Source organism: Coturnix japonica, unplaced genomic scaffold (assembly GCF_054131305.1).
Source record: "Coturnix japonica strain WE unplaced genomic scaffold, WE-NBRP24 Scf058, whole genome shotgun sequence".
Classification (NCBI taxonomy): Eukaryota; Metazoa; Chordata; class Aves; order Galliformes; family Phasianidae; genus Coturnix; species Coturnix japonica.
The window spans coordinates 112,481-137,792 of NW_028188961.1; the positions used below are offsets into that span (position 1 = coordinate 112,481).

At 49.3% G+C, this 25,312-nt stretch overlaps 1 protein-coding gene across 1 annotated transcript in view; it reads left to right on the forward strand.

The window, feature by feature from the left end:
* The first annotated feature begins 1,704 nt into the window (after positions 1–1,704).
* Positions 1,705–25,312, forward strand: part of LOC107307386 (uncharacterized) — a 39,923-nt gene continuing 16,315 nt past the window's right edge. Inside the window, exons 1-8 of the mRNA XM_085533371.1 lie at positions 1,705–2,771; positions 8,349–8,437; positions 10,308–10,341; positions 10,735–10,787; positions 11,601–11,715; positions 13,185–13,243; positions 19,705–19,771; positions 23,584–23,651. Coding sequence (XP_085389497.1) covers positions 2,686–2,771; positions 8,349–8,437; positions 10,308–10,341; positions 10,735–10,787; positions 11,601–11,715; positions 13,185–13,243; positions 19,705–19,771; positions 23,584–23,651 — 571 coding nt within the window. The 5' untranslated portion in view covers positions 1,705–2,685. The remainder of the gene's footprint in view (positions 2,772–8,348; positions 8,438–10,307; positions 10,342–10,734; positions 10,788–11,600; positions 11,716–13,184; positions 13,244–19,704; positions 19,772–23,583; positions 23,652–25,312) is intronic.

Genomic DNA, 25,312 nt, shown 5'->3' on the forward strand with positions numbered 1-25,312 from the left:
CCCATATAATCCCATATAACCCCATATAACCCCATATATCCCCATATAACCCCATATAACCCCATAGAACCCCATATAACCCCATATAATCCCATATATCCCCATATCCCCCCATAGAACCCCATAGAACCCCATAGAACCCCATATCCCCCCATATAACCCCATATAATCCCATAGAACCCCATATAACCCCGTATACCCCATATAACCCCATATAACCCCATATAACCCCATAGAACCCCATAGAACCCCATATAATCCCATAGAACCCCATAGAACCCCATATATCCCCATAGAACCCCATAGAACCCCATAGAACCTCATAGAACCCCATATAACCCCATATAACCCCATATAACCCCATAGAACCCCATAGAACCCCATAGAACCCCATATAATCCCATATAACCCCATATAACCCCATATAACCCCATATAACCCCATATAATCCCATAGAACCCCATAGAACCCCATATAACCCCATATCACCCCATATAACCCCATATAACCCCATATAACCCCATATACCCCCATATAATCCCATAGAACCCCATAGAACCCCATATAACCCCATAGAACCCCATAGAACCCCATAGAACCCCATAGAAACCCATATAATCCCATAGAACCCCATATAACCCCATATAACCCCATAGAACCCCATAGAACCCCATATAATCCCATAGAACCCCATAGAACCCCATATAACCCCATATCCCCCCATATAACCCCATATAACCCCATATAACCCCATATAATCCCATATAACCCCATAGAACCCCATATAACCCCATATAATCCCATAGAACCCCATATCCCCCCATATCCCCCCATATAACCCCATAGAACCCCATATATCCCCATAGAACCCCATAGAACCCCATATAACCTCATAGAACCCCATATAACCCCATATAACCCCATATAATCCCATATAACCCCATATAACCCCATATAATCCCATATAACCCCATATAACCCCATATAATCCCATATAACCCTATATCCCCCCATATCCCCCCATATAACCCCATATAACCCCATATACCCCCATATAATCCCATAGAACCCCATATAACCCCATAGAACCCTATAGAACCCCATATAACTCCATGCCATGGTAACAATGATGTTGATTGATTGACAGGGCTGTGGTTGCCATGGTAACAATGATGGTGATTGACAGGGCTGTGGTTGCCATGGTAACAATGATGGTGATTGACAGGGCTGTTGCCATGGTAACAATGGTGGTAATTGACAGGGCTGTGGTTGCCATGGTAACAATGATGGTGATTGACAGGGCTGTGGTTGCCATGGTAACAATGGTGGTAATTGACAGGGCTGTGGTTGCCATGGTAACAATGGTGGTGATTGACAGGGCTGTGGTTGCCATGGTAACAATGATGGTGATTGACAGGGCTGTGGTTGCCATGGTAACAATGATGGTGATTGACAGGGCTGTTGCCATGGTAACAATGGCGGTGATTGACAGGGCTGTTGCCATGGTAACAATGGCTGTGATTGACAGGGCTGTGGTTGCCATGGTAACAATGACTGTGATTGACAGGGCTGTTGCCATGGTAACAATGGTGGTGATTGACAGGGCTGTTGCCATGGTAACAATGATGGCGATTGACAGGGCTGTGGTTGCCATGGTAACAATGATGGTGATTGACAGGGCTGTGGTTGCCATGGTAACAGTGATGACGGTGCCAGGGCTGTTGCCATGGTAACAATGATGGTGATTGACAGGGCTGTGGTTGCCATGGTAACAATGGTGGTGATTGACAGGGCCGTTGCCATGGTAACTCAGGTAGTTGTTGCCATGGTAACCCAGTTCCTTGTTGCCATGGTAACACAGGGATGGAGCTGCTATGGGGCCAGGGATGGTGGTTGCCATGGTAACACAGCTCCTTGTTGCCATGGTAACAGGGTTGTTGTTGCCATGGTAACACAGTGATGGAGCCCAGTATGTTTCTATGGGGCCAGGGATGGTGGTTGCCATGGTAACACAGCTTCTTGTTGCCATGGTAACCCGGATAGTTGTTGCCATGGTAACCCAGCTGTTTGTTGCCATGGTTACCCAGCTCCTTGTTGCCATGGTAACGCAGTGATGGAGCCCAGTATGTTGCTATGGGGCCAGGGATGGTGGTTGCCATGGTAACACAGGGTTGTGGTTGCCATGGTAACCCAGCTGGTTGTTGCCATGGTAACAATGATGGTGATTGACAGGGCTGTGTTTGTCATGGTAACGATGGTGATTGACAGGGCTGTTGCCATGGTAACCCAGCTCCTTGTTGCCATGGTAACCCGGCTGGTTGTTGCCATGGTAACCCGGATAGTTGTTGCCATGGTAACCCAGCTCCTTGTTGCCATGGTAACGCAGTGATGGAGCCCAGTATGGTTCTATGGGGCCAGGGATGGTGGTTGCCATGGTAACACAGGGCTGTGGTTGCCATGGTAACCCAGCTGGTTGTTGCCATGGTAACCCAGGGCTGTTGCCATGGTAACAGTGATGGTGATTGACAGGGCTGTGTTTGTCATGGTAACGATGGTGATTGACAGGGCTGTTGCCATGGTAACCCAGCTCCTTGTTACCATGGTAACCCGGCTAGTTGTTGCCATGGTAACAGAGCTAGTTGTTGCCATGGTAACCCATCACCCCGGTGACAGGATGGGCCCCACATGTCATTTCCTGCCCCACGGCGCAGCCCGCAGCTTCCTGCATATGGGGGGGGGAGGGGACGGGGACACACTGACTGCACACACAGGTACGGGCTATGGGGTCTATGGGGTCTATATGGGGTCTATGGGGGGGATATGGGGTCTATGGGATCCTTATGGGGTCAGTGGGACCCATATGGGGTCTATGGGGGGGGACATGGGGTCTATGGGGGGTTATGGGGTCTATGGGACCCATATAGGGACATTGGGGGTCAATGGGGCCATATAGGGACATTGGGACCCATATAGAGACATTGGGGTCACTGGGACCCATATAGGGACATTGAGACCCATATGGGGTCATTGGGACCCATATAGGGACATTGGAGTCGGATTTGGGGTCATTGAGGCCCATTTGGGGACACTGGGGCCCATTTAGGGACATTTGGGGTCACTGGGACCCATATGGGGACATTGGAGTTGGATTTGGGGTCATTGGGACCCATATGGGGACATTGGGACCCATATAGGGACATTGGAGTTGGATTTGGGGTCATTGGGACCCATATGGGGTCAATGGGACCCTTATGGGGACATTGGGACCCATATAGGGACATTGGAATTGGATTTGGCATCATTGGGACCCATATGGGGTCAATGGGACCCATATAGGGTCAATGGGACCCATATAGGGACATTGGAGTCGGATTTGGGGTCATTGAGGCCCATTTGGGGACACTGGGACCCATATGGGGACATTGGAGTTGGATTTGGGGTCATTGGGACCCATTTGGGGTCATTGGGACCCATATAGGGACATTGGAGTTGGATTTGAGGTCATTGAAGCCCATATGGGGTCAATGGGACCCATATGGGGATATAGAGACCCATATGGGGTCATTGGGACCCTTATGGGGTCAATGGGATCCGTATAGTGACATTGGGTCCCATATGGGGACACTGAGACTCGTATAGAAACATTGGGACCCATAGGGCAGGAGGGGACGGGGAGCCACTGACTGCACACACAGGTACGGGGTATGGGGTCTATGGGGTCTATATGGGGTCTATGGGGTCTATGGGGTCTGATATAGGGTCTATGGGATCATTATGGGGTCTATGGGGGGGATATGGGGTCTATGGGGTCTGATATGGGGTCAATGGGACCCATATGGGGTCTATGGGGGGGGATATGGGGTCTATGGGGGGGCTATGGGGTCTATGGGGGGTTATGGGGTCTATGGGGTCTGATATGGGGTCAATGGGACCCATATGGGGTCTATGGGGGGGGATATGGGGTCTATGGGGGGTCTATGGGGTCTATGGGATCCATATGGGGTCATTGGAGTTGGATTTGGGGTCACTGGGACCCATATGGAGTCAATGGGATCCATATGGGGTCTATGGGGGGGGATATGGGGTCTATGGGGGGGCTATGGGGTCTATGGGGTCTGATATAGGGTCTATGGGATCATTATGGGGTCTTTGGGGGGTTACGGGGTCTATGGGGTCTGATATGGGGTCAATGGGACCCATATGGGGTCTATGGGGGGTTACGGGGTCTATGGGGTCTGATATGGGGTCAATGGGACCCATATGGGGTCTATGGGATCCATATAGGGTCAATGGGACCCATAGGGGGGGAGGGGATGGGGAGAGACCTGCTGCCTATACACAGGTACGGGGTATGGGGTCTATGGGGTCTATGGGGGGGATATGGGGTCATTGGGGTCTGATATAGGGTCTATGGGATCATTATGGGGTCTATGGGGGGTTACGGGGTCTATGGGGTCTGATATGGGGTCAATGGGACCCATATGGGGTCTATGGGGGGTTACGGGGTCTATGGGGTCTGATATGGGGTCAATGGGACCCATATGGGGTCTATGGGGGGGGATATGGGGTCTATGGGGGGTCTATGGGGTCATTGGGGTCTGATATAGGGTCTATGGGATCATTATGGGGTCTATGGGGGGGGATATGGGGTCTATGGGGGGGTTATGGGGTCTATGGGACCCATATGGGGTCAATGGGATCTGTATAGGGACATTGGGACCCATCTGGGGTCATTGGGACCCATATGGGGACACTGAGGCCCATATAGGGACATTTCGGGTCACTGGGACCCATTGGGGGACAATGGGATCCGTATAGGAACATTGGGACCCATATAGGAAGTTTGGGACCCATATGGGGTCATTGGGACCCATATGGGCTCATTGGGGTCTGATATGGGGTCAATGGGACCCATATGGGGTCATTGGGATCCATTTAGGGTCATTGGGACCCATATGGGGTCACTGGGATCTGATATGAGGTCAGTGGGACCCATACGGGGTCAATGGGACCCATACAGGGACATTGAGACCCATATGGGGTCATTGGGGCCCATATAGGGACATTGAGACCCATATAGGAACTTTGGGACCCATATGGGGTCAATGGAGTCAGATTTGGGGCCATTCAGACCCATATGGGGACACTGGGATCCATATGGGTACATTGGGACCTATATGGGGTCATTGGGACCCATATAGGGACATTGGGACCCACATGGGGTCACTGGGATCCATTTAGGGTCACTGGGACCCATAGGGGGACATTGGGGGGTCATTGGGGTCTGTGGGGGGGATATGGGGTCAATGGGACCCATATGGGGTCAATGGAGTCGGATTTAGGGTCCTTGAGGCCCATATGGGGTCACTGGGATCCATTGAGGCCTATATGGGGTCACTGGGACCCATATAGGGACACTGAGACCCATACAGGGACATTGGGACCCATTTGGGGTCATTGGGGTCTGATTGAGGCCCATTTGGGGTCATTGGGACCCATATAGGGACATTTGGGGTCACTGGAGCCCATAGGGGGATATTGCAACTCATATGGGGTCAATGGGACCCATATAGGGACACTGGGACTCGTATAGGGACATTGGGACCAATATGGGGTCAATGGGACCCATTTAGGGTCATTGGGGTCTGATTTGGGCTCATTGGGAATGATATGGGGTCAATGGGACCCATATGGGGTCTATGGGATCCATATAGGGTCAATGGGACCCATAGGGGGGGAGGGGATGGGGAGAGACCTGCTGCCTATACACAGGTACGGGGTAAGGGGGGGGTTATGGGGTCTATATGGGGTCTATGGGGGGGATATGGGGTCTATGGGGGGTCTATGGGGTCTATGGGATCCATATGGGGTCAATGGAGTCGGATTTGGGGTCACTGGGACCCATATGGAGTCAATGGGACCCATATGGGGTCTATGGGGGGGGATATGGGGTCTATGGGGGGGCTATGGGGTCTGTGGGGGGTTATGGGGTCTATGGGGTCTGATATGGGGTCTATGCGATCCATATGGGATCTATGGGATCCATATGGGGTCATTGGGACCCATATAGGGACATTGGGACCCATTTTGGGTCATTGGGACCCATATGGGGTCAATGGGGTCTGATTTGGGGTCAATGGGACCCATATGGGGTCAATGGGACCCATATGGGGTCTATGGGGGGGGATATGGGGTCTATGGTATCCACATGGGGTCAGTGGGATCCATTTAGGGTCATTGGGATCCATATGGGGTCAATGGGACCTATAGGGGGGGGAGGGGACGGGGAGAGACCTGCTGCACACACAGGTACAGGATAGGGGGTCAAGGGGGATATGGGGTCTATGGGGTCGGATATGGGGTCAATGGGATCCGTATAGGAACACTGGGGCCCATATGGGGTCATTGGGACCCATATAGGGACATTCCTGCCTATGTGGGGGGGAGGGGATGAGGAGCATCTGGCTGGCAGCAGGGACAGGTACGGGATATGGGGTCTATGGGGTCTCATATGGGGTCAATGGGGGGGATATGGGGTCTATGGGGGGTCTATGGGGTCAGTGGGGTCTATGGGACCCATATGGGGTCATTGGGATCCATTTAGGGTCATTGGGACCCATATGGGGTCATTGGGGTCTGATATGGGGTCAATGGGATCCATATGGGGTCAGTTGGACCCATATGGAGTCAATGGGATCCGTATAGGGTCAATGGGACCCATATGGGGACATTGGGACCCATATAGGGACAATGGAGTTGGATTTGGGGTCATTGGGACCCATTTGGGGTCATTGGGGTCTGATTTGGGGTCATTGGGACCCATATAGGGACACTGGGACTCATATAGGGACATTGGGCCCCATATGGGGTCAATGGGGCCCATATAGGGACACTGGGCCCCATATGGGGTCAAGGGGGCCCATATAGGGACATTGGGACCCATATGGGGTCAATGGGGTCCATATAGGGACATTGGGCCCCATATGGGGTCAATGGGGCCCATATAGGGACACTGGGCCCCATATGGGGTCAAGGGGGCCCATATAGGGACATTGGGACCCATATGGGGTCAATGGGGTCCATATAGGGACATTGGGCCCCATATGGGATCAATGGGGCCCACATAGGGTCATTGGGGCCCATATAGGGTCAATGGGGCCCATATAGGGACATTGGGCCCCATATAGGGTCATTAGGACCCATATGGGGTCAGTGGGGCCCATATAGGGACATTGGGACCCATATGGGGTCAATGGGACCCATATAGGGTTGATAGGACTCGTATAGGGACACTGGGACCCATATGGGGTCAATGGGACCCATATAGGGTCAATAGGACTCGTATAGGGACACTGGGACCCATATGGGGTCAATGGGGCCCATATAGGGACATTGGGACCCATATAGGAGCATTGGAGTTGGATTTGGGGTCATTGAGGCTTATATGGGGACACTGGGACCCATATAGGGACATTGGGCCCCATATAGGGTCATTGGGCCCCATATGGGGTCTTTGAGGCCCATATAGGGACGTTGGGGCCCATATGGGGTCTTTGAGGCCCATATAGGGACATTGGGCCCCATATGGGGTCAATGGGGCCCATATAGGGATATTGGGCCCCATATGGGGTCAATGGGGCCCATATAGGGATATTGGGACCCATATGGGGTCAATGGGGCCCATATAGGGACATTGGGCCCCATATAGGGACATTGGGACCCATATGGGGTCAATGGGACCCATATAGGGACATTGGGCTCCATATAGGGTCAATGGGGCCCATATAGGGACATTGAGCCCCATATGGGGTCAGTGGGCCCCATATAGGACATTGGGCCCCATATGGGGTCAATGGGGCCCATATAGGGATATTGGGCCCCATATGGGGTCAATGGGGCCCATATAGGGATATTGGGCCCCATATGGGGTCAATGGGGCCCATATAGGGATATTGGGCCCCATATGGGGTCAATGGGGCCCATATAGGGACATTGGGACCCATATGGGGTCATCAGGACACATATAGGGACATTGGGCCCCATATGGGGTCAATGGGGCGCATATAGGGTCATTGGGACCCATATAGGGTCATTAGGACCCATATGGGGTCAATGGGGCCCATATAGGGACACTGGGCCCCATATGGGGTCAGTGGGGCCCATATAGGGACATTGGGCCCCATATGGGGTCAATGGGGCCCATATAGGGTCATTGGGCTCCATATAGGGACATAGAGACCCATATAGGGACATTGGGACCCATATGGGGTCAGTGGGGCCCATATAGGGACACTGGGCCCCATATGGGGTCCCACCCCACTTATGGGGCCGCCCCGTTTGTCCCTCAGCCCCATGGACGCGCTGTGGGGCCCCGTTGTCCTATTGGCTGCAATGCTGCTCACGGCCGCCCTATGTGTACGGTGTCACCGACAGCGGGGTCAGTGGGGTCTATAGGGTCTATGGGGTCTGTGGGGCTCTATGGGGTCTCTATGGGGTCTATGGGGTCTCTATGGGGCTCTATGGGGTCTCTATGGGGCTCTATGGGGTCTCTATGGGGATCAATGGGGTCTATAGGGTCTATGGGGCTCTATGGGGCTCTATGGGGTCAGTGGGGTTATGGGGTCTCTATGGGGCTCTATGGGGTCTCTATGGGTCTCTATGGGGTCTCTATGGGCTCTATGGGGTCTATGGGGTCTCTATGGGGTCAGTGGGGTCTATGGGACACTTATGGGGTCTCTATGGGGTCTCTATGGGGCTCTATGGGGTCTATGGGGCACTTATGGGGTCTCTATGGGGTCTCTATGGGGCTCTATGGGGTCTATGGGGTCTCTATGGGGCTCTATGGGGTCTATAGGGTCTATGGGGCTCTATGGGGCTCTATAGGCTCTATGGGGCTCTATGGGGTCTCTGAGTCTCTATGGGGTCAGTGGGGTCTATGGGACACTTATGGGGTCTCTATGGGGTCTCTATGGGGCTCTATGGGGTCTATGGGGCACTTATGGGGTCTCTATGGGGTCTCTATGGGGCTCTATGGGGTCTATGGGGTCTCTATGGGGCTCTATGGGGTCTATAGGGTCTATGGGGCTCTATGGGGCTCTATAGGCTCTATGGGGCTCTATGGGGTCTCTGAGTCTCTATGGGGCTCTATGGAGCTCTATGGGGTCTCTATGGGGCTCTATGGGGTCTCTATGGGGTCTCTGAGTCTCTATGGGGTCTCTATGGGGCTCTATGGGGTCAGTGGGGTCTATGGGGTCTATGGGGTGTCTATGGGACTCTATGGGGGCTATGGGGTGTCTATGGGGTCTATGGGATCTCTATGGGGCTCTATGGGGTCTATGGGGTCTCTATGGGTCTCTATGGGGTCTCTATGGGGATCAATGGGGTCTATGGGGTCTCTATGGAGTCTATAGGGTCTATGGGGTCTATGGGGTCTCTATGGGGCTCTATGGGGTCTATGGGGTCTCTATGGGTCTCTATGGGGTCTCTATGGGGTCTCTATGGGGATCAATGGGGTGTATGGGGTCTCTATGGGGCTCTATGGGGTCTCTTTGGTGTCTATGGGCTCTATGGGGTCTCTATGGGGTCTCTATGGGGTCTATGGGGCTCTATGGGGCTCTATGGGGTCTATGGGGTCTCAATGGGTCTCTATGGGGCCTATGGGGTCTATGGGGTTCTATGGGGTCTCTACGGGGTCTATGGGGTCTCTATGGGGCTCTATGGGGCTCTATGGGGTCTATGGTGTCTCTAAGGGGCTCTATGGGGTCTATGGGGTCTATGGGGTCTCTAAGGGGCTCTATGGGGTCTATGGGGTCTATGGGGTCTATGGGGTCTCTATGGGCTCTATGGGGTCTCTATGGGGTCTGTGGGGTCTCTACGGGGCTCTATGGGCTCTATGGGGCTCTATGGGGCTCTATGGGGTTTCTATGGGGTCTATAGGGTCTCTATGGGGTCTATGGGGCTCTATGGGGTCTATGGGGTCTATGGGGTCTCTATGGGGTCTATGGGGTCTCTATGGGGCTCTATGGGGTCTATGGGGTCTCTATGGGGCTCTATGGGGTCTATGGGGTCTCTATGGGTCTCTATGGGGTCTCTATGGGGATCAATGGGGTGTATGGGGTCTCTATGGGGCTCTATGGGGTCTCTATGGGCTCTATGGGGTCTATGGGGCTCTATGGGGTCTATTGGGGTCTCTATGGGGTCTATTGGGCTCTATGGGGTCTCTATGGGGTCTCTATGGGGCACTTATGGGCTCTATGGGGTCTATGGGGTCTATGGGGTCTATTTGGGGTCACTTCTGTCCCCCCCAGGTCCCGGCGCTCCATTGGACTCCAACAGAGACAAGTAAGTGGGGGATCAATGGGGTCTATGGGATCTATGGGGTCAGTGGGGTCTATGGGGTCAATGGGGTCTATGGGGTCTATGGGGTCTATGGGGTCAATGGGATCTATGGGGTCTATGGGGTCAATGGGATCTATGGGGTCTATGGGGGTCTATTGGGGTTTATTGGGGTCTGTTGGGGTCTATTGGGGTCTATGGGGTCCATTGAGTTCAATGGGGTCTATTGGGGTTTATTGGGGTCTATTGGGGTCCATTGGGGTCTATTGGGGTTTATTGGGGTCTATTGGAGTCTATTGGGGTCTATGGGGTCCATTGATTTCAATGGGGTCTATGGGGTCTATGGGGTCTATGGGGTCCATTGATTTCAATGGGGTTTCTTTGTTGCTGACCCTACAGGCCGACGTTGGATCAGCCCCAAAGCAGCTTCCAGATCATCCCCCCTGTGCGATGTCAGTGCGGCCCCATAGCCACCCCATAACATCCCTTACGGGGTCCCTTATGGGGTCCCTTATGGGATGTCCCTTATGGGGTCCCTTATGGGGTCCCTTATGGGGTCCCTTATAGTGTCCCTTATGGGGTCCCCTTATGGGGTCCCCTATGGGGTCTCTTATGGGGCCCCTTATGGGATGTCCCTTATGGGGTCCCTTATGGGGTCCCTTATGGATTCCCCTATGGGGTCCCCTATGGGGTCTCTTATGGGATGTCCCTTATGGGGTCTCTTATGGGGTCCCTATGTTGTCCCTTATGGGGTCCCTTATGGGGTCCCATATAACCCCCCTCATCTGACCCCATAACCCCTATGGGATCCCTTATGGGTTCCCTTATGGGGTCCCTTATGGTGTCACTTATGGTGTTCCTTATGGGGTCCCTTATGGGGTCCCTTATGGGGTCCCTTATGGGATCCCTTATGGGGTCCCCTATGGGGTCCTTTATGGGGTCTCTTATGTGGTCCCTTATGGGGTCTCTTATGGGGTCCCTTATGGGGTCTCTTATGGGGTCCCTTATGGGGTCTCTTATGGGGTCCCTTATGGGATGTCCCTTATGGGGTCCCCTATGGGGTCCCTTATGGGGTCCCTTGTGGGTTCCCTTATGGGTTCCCTTATGGGGTCCCTTATGGGGTCCCTTATGGGGTCTCTTATGGGGTCCCTTATGGGGTCCATTATGGTGTCCCTTATGGGGTCCCTTATGGGGTCCATTATGGGGTTCCCTTATGGGTCCCCTATGGGGTCCCCACCCCATAGCTGTGCCCCTATTGTCCGCAGACCCCTCCCACGTCCCCCCCCAGCTCTATGGGGCGGCACCGGAGACGATCCCGATCCCGAACCAGAACCTGAACCCAAAGCTCTCATGGGTCACACGGGGACATGGAGATATAGGGTGAGGATATGGGGTCTATGGGGTCTATGGGGTCTATGGGGTCTATGGGGGCTATGGGGTCTATGGGGGCAATGGGGTCTATGGGGTCAATGGGGTTTATAGGGTCAATGGGGTCTATGGAGTCTATAGGGTCAATGGGGTGGATATGGGGTCAGTGGGGTCTATGGGGTCAATGGGGTGGATATGGTGTCTATAGGGTCAATGGGATCTATGGGGTCAATGGGGGATATGGGGGCTATCGGGGCTATGGGGTCTATGGGGTCAATGGGGTCTATGGGGACAATGGGGGCTATGGGGTCAATGGGGTGGATATGGGGTCAGTGGGGTCTATGGGGTCTATAGGGTCAATGGGGTCTATGGAGTCTATAGGGTCAATGGGGTAGATATGGTGTCTATAGGGTCAATGGGGTCTATGGGGTCTATGGGGTCAATGGGATCTATGGGGTCAATGGGGTCAATGGGGTCTATGGGGTCAATGGGGTCTATGGGGTAAATGGGGTCTATGGGGTCAATGGGGGATATGGGGTCAATGGGGGATATGGGGTCAATGGGGTCTATGGGGTAAATGGGGTCTATGGGGGCAATGGGGTCAATGGGGTCTATGGAGTCTATAGGGTCAATGGGGTGGATATAGGGTCAGTGGGGTCTATGGGGTCAATGGGGGCAATGGGGTCAATGGGGGCTATGGGGTCTATGGGGTCAATGGGGGCAATGGGGTCAATGGGGGCTATGGGGTCAATGGGGGCTATGGGGTGTATATGGTGTCTATAGGGTCAATGGGGTGTATATGGGGTCAGTGGGGTCTATGGGGGCTATGGGGGCTATGGGGTCTATGGGGTCAATGGGGTCTATGGGGGTCTATGGGGTCTATGGGTGTTATGGGGGCTATGGGGTAAATGCGGTCTATGGGGTCTATGGGGTCTATGGGGTCAATGAGGTCTATGGGGTCTATGGGGTCTGTGGGGGTCTATGGGGGCTATGGGGTCTATGGGGTTAATGGGGTCTATGGGGTCTATGGGGTACTATGGAGTCTATGGGGTCAATGGGGTCAATGGGGTCTATGGAGTCTATGGGGTCTATGGGGTCTATGGGGTCAATGAGGGCTATGGGGTCAATGGGGTCAATGGGGGCTATGGGGACAATGGGGTCTATGGGGTCAGTGGGGTCTATGGGGATAATGGGGTCAATGGGGTGGATATAGGGTCAGTGGGGAGGATATGGGGGCTATGGGGTCAATGAGGGCTATGGGGTCAATGGGGGTGTATGGGGTCAATGGGGTCAATAGGGCCATATGGGTCCATTTTGGGTCCCTTTGGGTCCATTTTGGGCTGATTTGGGGTGATTTTGGGTCCATTTTAGGGTCATTTTGGGGTCAGGGATCCATTTAGGGTCCATTTGGGTCCATTTAGGGTCCCTTTGGGTCCATTTTGGGCTGATTTGGGCTGATTTTGGGTCCATTTTGTCCCCAGTTCCCCCCAACTCCCTCATCAGCCCCGAATCTCCACCAGCAGAACGGAACCAGACAGAGGTGGGTCACGGCCCCATAGATCCCATTAAATCCCATTAAATCCCATTAAGATCCCATTAAATCCCATTAAGGTCCCATTAAGGCCCCATTGATTCCTATTAAGGCCCCATTAAGATCCCATTACATCCCATTAAATCCCATTAAATCCCATTAAGATCCCATTAAGGCCCCACTGATTCCCATTAAGCCCCATTGATTCCCATTAAATCCCATTAAATCCCATTAAACCCCATTAAATCCCATTAAATCCCATTAAGATCCCATTAAATCCCATTAAACCCCATTAAATCCCATTAAATCCCATTACGATCCCATTAAATCCCATTAAGATCCCATTAAACCCCATTAAATCCCATTAAGGCCCCATTAAGATCCCATTAAATTCCCTTAAGATCCCATTAAATCCCATTATGATCCCATTAAGGTCCCATTAAACCCCATTAAATCCCATTAAATCCCATTAAATCCCATTAAATCCCATTAAGGTTCCATTAAATCCCATTATGATCCCATCAAATCCCATTAAATCCCATTAAGATCCCATTAAGATCCCATTAAATTCCATTAAGATCCCATTAAATCCCATTAAGATCCCATTAAACCCCATTAAATCCCATTAAGATCCCATTAAGATCTCATTAAATCCCATTAAATCCCATTAAGATCCCATTAAATCCCATTAAGGTCCCATTAAATCCCATTAAATCCCATTAAATCCCATTAAGATCCCATTAAATCCCATTAAGATCCCATTAAATCCCATTAAATCCCATTAAGGTCCCATTAAATCCCATTAAGTTCTCATCAAATCCCATTAAATCCCATTAAGATCCCACTGATTCCCATTAAGATCCCATTAAGATCCCATTAAGATCCCATTAAATCCCATTAAATCCCATTAAATCCCATTAAGGTCCCATTAAGATCCCATTAAATCCCATTAAGGTCCCATTAAACCCCATTAAATCCCATTAAATCCCATTAAATCCCATTAAATCCCATTACATCCCATTAAGGTCCCATTAAACCCCATTAAATCCCATTAAATCCCATTAAATCCCATTAAATCCCATTAAATCCCATTAAATCCCATTAAGGTCCCATTAAATCCCATTAAATCCCATTAAATCCCATTAAATCCCATTAAATCCCATTAAGATCCCATTAAGATCCCATTAAGATCCCATTAAATCCCATTAAATCCCATTAAGATCCCATTACATCCCATTAAATCCCATTAAATCCCATTAAATCCCATCAAATCCCATTCAGATCCCATTAAATCCCGTTAAATCCCATTAAATCCCATTAAGATCCCATTAAATCCCATTAAATCCCATTAAGATCCCATTAAATCCCATTAAATCCCATTAAGATCCCATTAAGATCCCATCAAATCCCATTAAATCTCATTAAGATCCCATTAAGATCCCATTAAATCCCATTAAATCCCATTAAATCCCATTAAATCCCATTAAGATCCCATTAAACCCCATTAAATCCCATTAAATTCCCTTAAGATCCCATTAAATCCCATTAAATCCCATTAAGATCCCATTAAGATCCCATTAAATCCCATTAAATCCCATTAAATCCCATTAAATTCCCTTAAGTTCCCATTAAATTCCCTTAAGATCCCATTGATTCCCATTAAATCCCATTAAGATCCCATTAAATCCCATTAAATCCCATTAAACCCCATTAAATCTCATTAAATCCCATTAAATCCCATTAAATCCCATTAAGATCCCATTAAGTTCCCATTAAATCCCATTAAGATCCCATCAAATCCCATTAAACCCCATTAAGATCCCATTAAGATCCCATTAAGATCCCATTAAATCCCATTAAATCCCATTAAGGTCCCATTAAGATCCCATTAAGATCCCATTAAGGTCCCATTAAATCCCATTAAATCCCATTAAATCCCATTAAATCCCATTAAGGTCCCATTAAATCCCATTAAGATCCCACTGATTCCCATTAAGATCCCATTAAGATCCCATTAAGATCCCATTAAATCCCATTAAGGTCCCATTAAATCCCATTAAATCCCATTAAGGTCCCATTAAGATCCCATTAAATCCCATTAAGGTCCCATTAAACCCCATTAAATCCCATTAAATCCCATTAAATCCCATTAAATCCCATTACAGCCCATTAAGGTCCCATTAAACCCCATTAAATCCCATTAAATCCCATTAAATCCCATTACATCCCATTAAGGTTCCATTAAATCCCATTAAGATCCCATTAAATTCCCTTAAGATCCCATTGATTCCCATTAAATCCCATTAAGATCCCATCAAATCCCATTAAATCTCATTAAGATCCCATTAAGATCCCATTAAATCCCATTAAATCCCATTAAGATCCCATAAGATCCCATTAAATCCCATTAAATCCCATTAAGATCCCATTAAATCCCATTAAGATCCCATTAAATCCCATTAAATCCCATTAAATCCCATTAAATCCCATTAAGATCCCATCAAATCCCATTAAATCCCATTAAATCCCATTAAGATCCCATTAAATCCCATTAAGATCCCATTAAATCCCATTAAATCCCATTAAATCCCATTAAGATCCCATTAAGATCTCATTAAATCCCATTAAATCCCATTAAGATCCCATTAAGATCCCATTAAATCCCATTACATCCCATTAAATCCCATTACATCCCATTAAATCCCATTAAGATCCCATTAAGGCCCCACTGATTCCCATTAAGCCCCATTGATTCCCATTAAATCCCATTAAGATCCCATTAAATCCCATTAAATCTCATTAAATCCCATTAAATCCCATTAAATCCCATTAAGATCCCATTAAATCCCATTAAATCCCATGAAATCCCATTAAATCCCAATAAGATCCCATCAGATCCATTAAGGTCCCATTAAATCCCATTAAGGTCCCATTAAATCCATTAAGATCCCATTAAGATCCCATTAAATCCCATTAAATCCCATTAAGATCCCATTAAATCCATTAAATCCCATTAAATCCCATTAAGATCCCATCAAATCCCATTAAATCCCATTAAGATCCCATAGATTCCCATTAAGCCCCATTGATCCCCATTAAAACCCCATTGATTCCCATTAAGCCCCATAGATCCCCATATAACCCCATTAAACCCCATAGATCCCCATTGACCCCATAGATACCCCATAGATCCCCATAGCTGCCCCATAGATCCCCATTGACCCCATAGATCCCCATTACGCCCCATAGATCCCCATAGCTGCCCCATAGATCCCTATTAAGCCCCATTGACCCCATAGATCCCCATTAAACCCCATAGATCCCCATAGATCCCCATTAAACCCCATAGATCCCCATTGACCCCATAGCTGCCCCATAGATCCCCATAGATCCCCATAGTTGCCCCATAGATCCCTATTAAGCCCCATTGACCCCATAGCTGCCCCACAGATCCCCATAGATCCCCATAGCTGCCCCATAGATCCCTGTTAAACCCCATTGCTGCCCCATAGATCCCCATAGCTGCCCCATAGATCCCTATTAAGCCCCATTGACCCCATAGCTGCCCCGTAGATCCCTATTAAGCCCCATTGACCCCATAGCTGCCCCATAGATCCCTATTAAGCCCCATTGACCCCATAGCTGCCCCATAGATCCCTATTAAATCCCATTGACCCCATAGATCCCCATTAAGCCCCACTGACCCCATAGCTGCCCCATAGATCCCTATTAAGCCCCATAGCTGCCCCATAGCTGCCCCATAGATCCCCATAGATCCCCATAGCTGCCCCATAGATCCCTATTAAGCCCCACTGACCACATAGCTGCCCCATAGATCCCCATTAAACCCCATAGATCCCCATTGACCCCATAGATCCCCATAGCTGCCCCATACATCCCCATTAAACCCAATAGATCCCCATAGATCCCCATTGACCCCATAGATCCCATAGACACCCCATAGATTCCCATAGATCCCCAGTGACCCCATAGCTGCCCCATAGCTGCCCCATAGATCCCCAGTGACCCCATAGCTGCCCCATAGATCCCCATAGATCCCCATAGCTGCTCCATAGATCCCCATAGATCCCCATTGACCCCATAGATCCCCATTGACCCCATAGATCCCCACTGATCCCATAGACACCCCATAGATTCCCATAGATCCCCAGTGACCCCATAGCTGCCCCATAGATCCCCATGGCTACCCCATAGATCCCCATTTACCCCATAGCTGCCCCATAGATCCCCACTGACCCCATAGCTGCCCCATAGATCCCCATAGCTGCCCCATAGATCCCCATTGACCCCATAGCTGCCCCATAGATCCCCACTGACCCCATAGCTGCCCCATAGATCCCCATAGCTGCCCCATAGATCCCCATAGATCCCCATAGCTGCCCCATAGATCCCCACTGACCCCATAGCTGCCCCATAGATCCCCAGTGACCCCATAGCTGCCCCATAGATCCCCATTGACCCCATAGCTGCCCCATAGATCCCCATAGATCCCCATAGATCACCATAGCTGCCCCATAGATCCCTATTAAGCCCCATTGACCCCATAGATCCCCATTAAACCCCATAGATACCCCATAGATCCCCATTAAACCCCATAGCTGCCCCATAGATCCCCATAGATCCCCATAGGTGCCCCATAGATCCCTATTAAGCCCCATTGACCCCATAGCTGCCCCATAGCTGCCCCATAGATCCCCATTAAGCCCCATTAAACCCCATAGATCCCCATAGCTGCCCCATAGATCCCTATTAATCCCCATTGACCCCATAGATCCCCATTAAACCCCATAGATCCCCATAGATCCCCATTGACCCCATAGATACCCCATAGCTACCCCATAGCTGCCCCATAGATCCCCATAGATCCCCATTGACCCCATAGCTGCCCCATAGATCCCCATAGATCCCCATAGCTGCCCCATAGATCCCCATTAAACCCCATAGCTGCCCCATAGCTGCCCCATAGATCCCCATAGATCCCCATTGACCCCATAGCTGCCCCATAGATCCCCATAGATCCCCATAGCTGCCCCATAGATCCCCATTAAACCCCATAGCTGCCCCATAGCTGCCCCATAGATCCCCATTAAACCCCATAGCTGCCCCATAGATCCCCATTAAACCCCATAGCTGCCCCATAGCTGCCCCATAGATCCCCAGTGACCCCATAGCTGCCCCATAGATCCCCATAGATCCCCATAGCTGCTCCATAGATCCCCATAGATCCCCATTGACCCCATAGATCCCCATTGACCCCATAGATCCCCACTGATCCCATAGACACCCCATAGATTCCCATAGATCCCCAGTGACCCCATAGCTGCCCCATAGATCCCCATGGCTACCCCATAGATCCCCATTTACCCCATAGCTGCCCCATAGATCCCCACTGACCCCATAGCTGCCCCATAGATCCCCATAGCTGCCCCATAGATCCCCATTGACCCCATAGCTGCCCCATAGATCCCCACTGACCCCATAGCTGCCCCATAGATCCCCATAGCTGCCCCATAGATCCCCATAGATCCCCATAGCTGCCCCATAGATCCCCACTGACCCCATAGCTGCCCCATAGATCCCCAGTGACCCCATAGCTGCCCCATAGATCCCCATTGACCCCATAGCTGCCCCATAGATCCCCATTGACCCCATAGCTGCCCCATAGATCCCCATAGATCCCCATAGATCACCATAGCTGCCCCATAGATCCCTATTAAGCCCCATTGACCCCATAGATCCCCATTAAACCCCATAGATACCCCATAGATCCCCATTAAACCCCATAGCTGCCCCATAGATCCCCATAGATCCCCATAGGTGCCCCATAGATCCCTATTAAGCCCCATTGACCCCATAGCTGCCCCATAGCTGCCCCATAGATCCCCATTAAGCCCCATTAAACCCCATAGATCCCCATAGCTGCCCCATAGATCCCTATTAATCCCCATTGACCCCATAGATCCCCATTAAACCCCATAGATCCCCATAGATCCCCATTGACCCCATAGATACCCCATAGCTACCCCATAGCTGCCCCATAGATCCCCATAGATCCCCATTGACCCCATAGCTGCCCCATAGATCCCCATAGATCCCCATAGCTGCCCCATAGATCCCCATTAAACCCCATAGCTGCCCCATAGCTGCCCCATAGATCCCCATAGATCCCCATTGACCCCATAGCTGCCCCATAGATCCCCATAGATCCCCATAGCTGCCCCATAGATCCCCATTAAACCCCATAGCTGCCCCATAGCTGCCCCATAGATCCCCATTAAACCCCATAGCTGCCCCATAGATCCCCATTAAACCCCATAGCTGCCCCATAGCTGCCCCATAGATCCCCAGTGACCCCATAGCTGCCCCATAGATCCCCACTGACCCCATAGACACCCCATAGATCCCCATTGACCCCATAGCTGCCCCATAGATCCCCATTGTCCCCACAGCGTCCCCCACGTGCGGCCCTGAGAGCGAGGACGACTACAGCAACGAGGTGTACGCCTCCGGATACGTGTGAGTGTCGGGGTTGTATCACTGTGTCCTTGTATCATTGTATCACTGTTGTGTTGTTGTGTAGTTGTGTAGTTGTATCATTGTATCACTGTTGTGTTGTTGTGTTGTTGTATCACTACAGCAACGAGGTGTACGCCTCCGGATACGTGTGAGTGTCTCCTATGGCGTGTAGTTGTGTTGTTGTATCATTGTATCACTGTTGTGTTGTTGTGTTGTTGTGTTGTTGTGTTGTTGTGTAGTTGTGTAGTTGTATCACTACAGCAATGAGGTGTACGCCTCCGGATACGTGTGAGTGTCTCCTATGGTGTATAGTTGTGTTGTTGTATCATTGCATCACTGTTGTGTAGTTGTGTTGTTGTGTTGTTGTGTTGTTGTGTAGTTGTGTAGTTGTATCACTACAGCAACGAGGTGTACGCCTCCGGATACGTGTGAGTGTCGGTGTTGTATCACTGTGTCCTTGTATTGTTGTGTGGTTGTATCACTGTGTGGTTGTGTAGTTGTGTAGTTGTATCATTGTATCATTGTATCACTGTTGTGTAGTTGTGTAGTTGTATCACTACAGCAACGAGGTGTACGCCTCCGGATACGTGTGAGTGTCTCCTATGGTGTGTTGTTGTGTAGTTGTATCATTGTATCACTGTTGTGTAGTTGTGTAGTTGTGTTGTTGTGAAGTTGTGTAGTTGTGTAGTTGTGTCATTGTATCACTGTTGTGTTGTTGTGTTGTTGTGTTGTTGTGTTGTTGTATCATTGTATCACTGTTGTGTAGTTGTGTAGTTGTATCATTGTATCACTGTTGTGTAGTTGTGTAGTTGTATCACTACAGCAACGAGGTGTACGCCTCCGGATACGTGTGTCTCCTATGGCGTATAGTTGTGTAGTTGTATCATTGTATCACTGTTGTGTAGTTGTGTTGTTGTGTTGTTGTGTAGTTGTGTAGTTGTGTAGTTGTATCACTACAGCAACGAGGTGTACGCCTCCGAATAAGTGTGAGTGTCAGTGTTGTGTCACTGTGTCCTTGTATCGTTGTGTCATTGTTGTGTAGTTGTGTAGTTGTGTCCCTATAGTTATTGTGTAGTTGTATCACAGTCCCATATAGTTGTGTAGTTGTATCACTGTGTGGTTGTATCATTGTGTAGTTGTATCACTGTTGTATCATTGTGTAGTTGTATCACTGTGTAGTTGTGTCCCTATAGTTGTGTAGTTGTGTGGTTGTATCATTGTGTAGTTGTATCACAGCCCCATATAGTTGTGTAGTTGTGTCCCTATGGTTGTGTTGTTGTATCATTGTATCACTGTTGTGTAGTTGTGTATTTGTATCACTGTTGTGTAGTTGTGTAGTTGTATCACTGTGTAGTTGTGTAGTTGTATCATTCTTGTACCATAGTGTAGTTGTATCATTGTATCAGTGTTGTGTAGTTGTGTAGTTGTATCACTGTGTAGTTGTATCACTGTGTAGTTGTTTCACTGTTGTGTAGTTGTGTAGTTGTATCATTGTTTAGTTGTATCACTGTGTCGTTGTATCATTGTATCACTGTTGTGTAGTTGTGTCCTTATAGTTGTGTAGTTGTGTCCCTATGGTTGTGTAGTTGTATCACTGTGTAGTTGTATCACTGTGTAGTTGTGTAGTTGTATCACTGTGTAGTTGTATCATCACTGTGTAGTTGTGTAGTTGTGTCGTTGTATCATTGTGTAGTTGTGTAGTTGTATCACTGTTGTGTAGTTGTATCATTGTATCACTGTTGTGTAGTTGTGTCGTTGTATCATTGTGTAGTTGTGTAGTTGTATCACTGTTGTGTAGTTGTATCATTGTATCACTGTTGTGTAGTTGTGTCGTTGTATCACTGTGTAGTTGTGTAGTTGTATCACTGTGTAGTTGTATCATCACTGTGTAGTTGTGTAGTTGTGTAGTTGTATCACTGTGTAGTTGTGTAGTTGTATCATTGTTGTACCATAGTGTGGTTGTATCATTGTATCACTGTTGTGTAGTTGTGTAGTTGTATCATTGTGTAGTTGTGTAGTTGTATCACTGTTGTGTAGTTGTATCATTGTATCACTGTTGTGTAGTTGTGTAGTTGTGTCACTGTGTAGTTGTGTAGTTGTATCACTGTGTAGTTGTATCACTGTTGCGTAGTTGTGTAGCTGTATCATTGTGTAGTTGTATCACTGTGTCGTTGTATCATTGTATCACTGTTGTGTAGTTGTGTCCTTATAGTTGTGTAGTTGTGTCCCTATGGTTGTGTAGTTGTATCACTGTTGTGTAGTTGTGTCACTGTGTAGTTGTATCATTGTGTGGTTGTATCACTGTATCACTGTTGTGTAGTTGTGTCCCTATAGTTGTGTAGTTGTGTCCTTATAGTTGTGTAGTTGTGTCCCTATAGTTGTGTAGTTGTGTAGTTGTGTAGTTGTGTCCCTATAGTTGTGTAGTTGTGTAGCTGTGTAGTTGTGTCCCTATAGTTGTGTAGTTGTGTCCCTATAGTTGTGTAGTTGTGTAGTTGTGTCCCTATAGTTGTGTAGTTGTGTAGCTGTGTAGTTGTGTCCCTATAGTTGTGTAGTTGTGTAGTTGTGTCCCTATAGTTGTGTAGTTGTGTCCCTATAGTTGTGTAGTTGTGTAGCTGTGTAGTTGTGTCCCTATAGTTGTGTAGTTGTGTAGTTGTGTCCCTATAGTTGTGTAGTTGTGTAGCTGTGTAGTTGTGTCCCTATAGTTGTGTAGTTGTGTAGTTGTGTCCCTATAGTTGTGTAGTTGTGTAGTTGTGTCCCTATAGTTGTGTAGTTGTATAGTTGTGTAGTTGTGTCCCTATGGTTGTGTAGTTGTGTAGTTGTGTCCCTATAGTTGTGTAGTTGTGTAGTTGTGTAGTTGTGTCCCTATGGTTGTGTAGTTGTGTAGTTGTGTAGTTGTGTCCCTATAGTTGTGTAGTTGTGTAGTTGTGTAGTTGTGTCCCTATAGTTGTGTAGTTGTGTAGTTGTGTAGTTGTGTCCCTATAGTTGTGTAGTTGTGTAGTTGTGTCCCTATAGTTGTGTAGTTGTGTAGTTGTGTAGTTGTGTCCCTATAGTTGTGTAGTTGTGTAGTTGTGTAGTTGTGTCCCTATAGTTGTGTAGTTGTGTAGCTGTGTAGTTGTGTCCCTATAGTTGTGTAGCTGTGTAGTTGTGTCCCTATAGTTGTGTAGTTGTGTCCCTATAGTTGTGTAGTTGTGTAGTTGTGTCCCTATAGTTGTGTAGTTGTGTAGTTGTGTAGTTGTGTCCCTATAGTTGTGTAGTTGTGTAGTTGTGTAGTTGTGTCCCTATAGTTGTGTAGTTGTGTAGTTGTGTAGTTGTGTCCCTATAGTTGTGTAGTTGTGTCCCTATGGTTGTGTAGTTGTATCACAGTCCCATATAGTTGTGTAGTTGTGTCCCTATGGTTGTGTAGCTGTGTCCCTATAGTTGTGTAGTTGTGTCCCTATAGTTGTGTAGCTGTGTCCCTATAGTTGTGTAGTTGTATCACAGTCCCATATAGTTGTGTAGTTGTGTCCCTATGGTTGTGTAGTTGTGTAGTTGTGTAGTTGTGTCCCTATGGTTGTGTAGTTGTGTCCCTATTGTTGTGTGGTTGTATCACAGTCCCATATAGTTGTGTAGTTGTGTCCCTATGGTTGTGTAGCTGTGTAGTTGTGTAGTTGTATCATTGTATCACTGTTGTGTAGTTGTGTAGTTGTGTAGTTGTGTAGTTGTGTAGTTGTGTAGTTGTGTAGTTGTATCACTGTGTAGTTGTATCACTGTTGTGTAGTTGTATCACTGTTGTGTAGTTGTATCACTATCTGACCTCCCCCCTCCCCCCACAGGAAGGTGCTTCCGGACCCACAGGACTCAACGCAGCAACAACACGACAACGACCAGCCCCACAACCACGGTCACACCCCATAGAGACACATAGAGACCCCATAGAGACCCATAGGGACCCCATAGGGACCCATAGAGACCCCATAGAGACCCCATAGAGACCCATAGGGACCCATAGAGACCCCATAGGGACCCATAGAGACCCCATAGAGACCCATAGGGACCCCATAGAGACCCCATAGAGACCCATAGGGACCCATAGAGACCCCATAGAGACCCATAGGGACCCATAGGGACCCATAGAGACCCCATAGAGACACATAGAAACCCCATAGAGACCCATAGAGACCCCATAGGGACCCATAGAGACCCCATAGAGACCCATAGGGACCCATAGAGACCCCATAGAGACCCATAGGGACCCATAGGGACCCATAGAGACCCCATAGAGACCCATAGAGCCCCATAGAGACCCATAGAAACCCCATAGAGACCCCATAGAGACCCATAGGGACCCATAGAGACCCCATAGAGACCCATAGGGACCCCATAGAGACCCCATAGAGACCCATAGAAACCCCATAGAGACCCCATAGAGACCCCATAGAGACCCATAGAGACCCCATAGAGACCCATAGAGACCCATAGGGACCCATAGAGCCCCATAGAGACCCATAGAAACCCCATAGAGACCCCATAGAGACCCCATAGAGACCCATAGAGACCCCATAGAGACCCATAGAGACCCATAGGGACCCATAGAGCCCCATAGAGACCCATAGAAACCCCATAGAGACCCCATAGAGACCCATAGGGACCCATAGAGACCCCATAGGGACCCATAGAGACCCCATAGAGACCCATAGGGACCCCATAGAGACCCATAGAGACCCCATAGGGCCCCATAGAGACCCCATAGAGACCCTACAGAGAACTATAGGGACCCATAGCACCCCATAGAGATCCATAGGGACCCATAGAGCCCCACAGAAACCCCATAGAGACCCATAGAAACCCCATAGAGACCCATAGAGATCCATAGAACCCCATAGAGACCCACAGAGACCCCATAGAAACCCCATAGACACCCCAAGAGACCCATAGCGCCCCATAGGGACCCATAGAGCCCCATAGGTCCCCATAGAGATCCCCTAGAATGCCATAAATACCATAATGGAACCCCATAGATCCCATAGGGACCCCACAGACCCCATAGAGACCCCATAGAGCCCCATAGAGACCCCATAGACACCCCATAGAAACCACATAGAGACCCATAGACACCCCATAGAGACCCATACAAACCCCATAGAGACCCACAGAGACCCCATAGAGACCCATAGAAACCCCATAGACACCCCATAGAGACCCCATAGGGACCCATAGAGACCCCATAGAGACCCCATAGGGCCCCATAGAGACTCCATAGAGACCCTACAGAGAACTATAGGGACCCATAGCACCCCATAGAGATCCATAGGGACCCATAGAGCCCCACAGAAACCCCATAGAGACCCATAGAAACCCCATAGAGACCCATAGAGATCCATAGAACCCCATAGAGACCCACAGAGACCCCATAGAAACCCCATAGACACCCCAAGAGACCCATAGCACCCCATAGGGACCCATAGAGCCCCATAGGTCCCCATAGAGATCCCCTAGAATGCCATAAATACCATAATGGAACCCCATAGATCCCATAGGGACCCCACAGACCCCATAGAGACC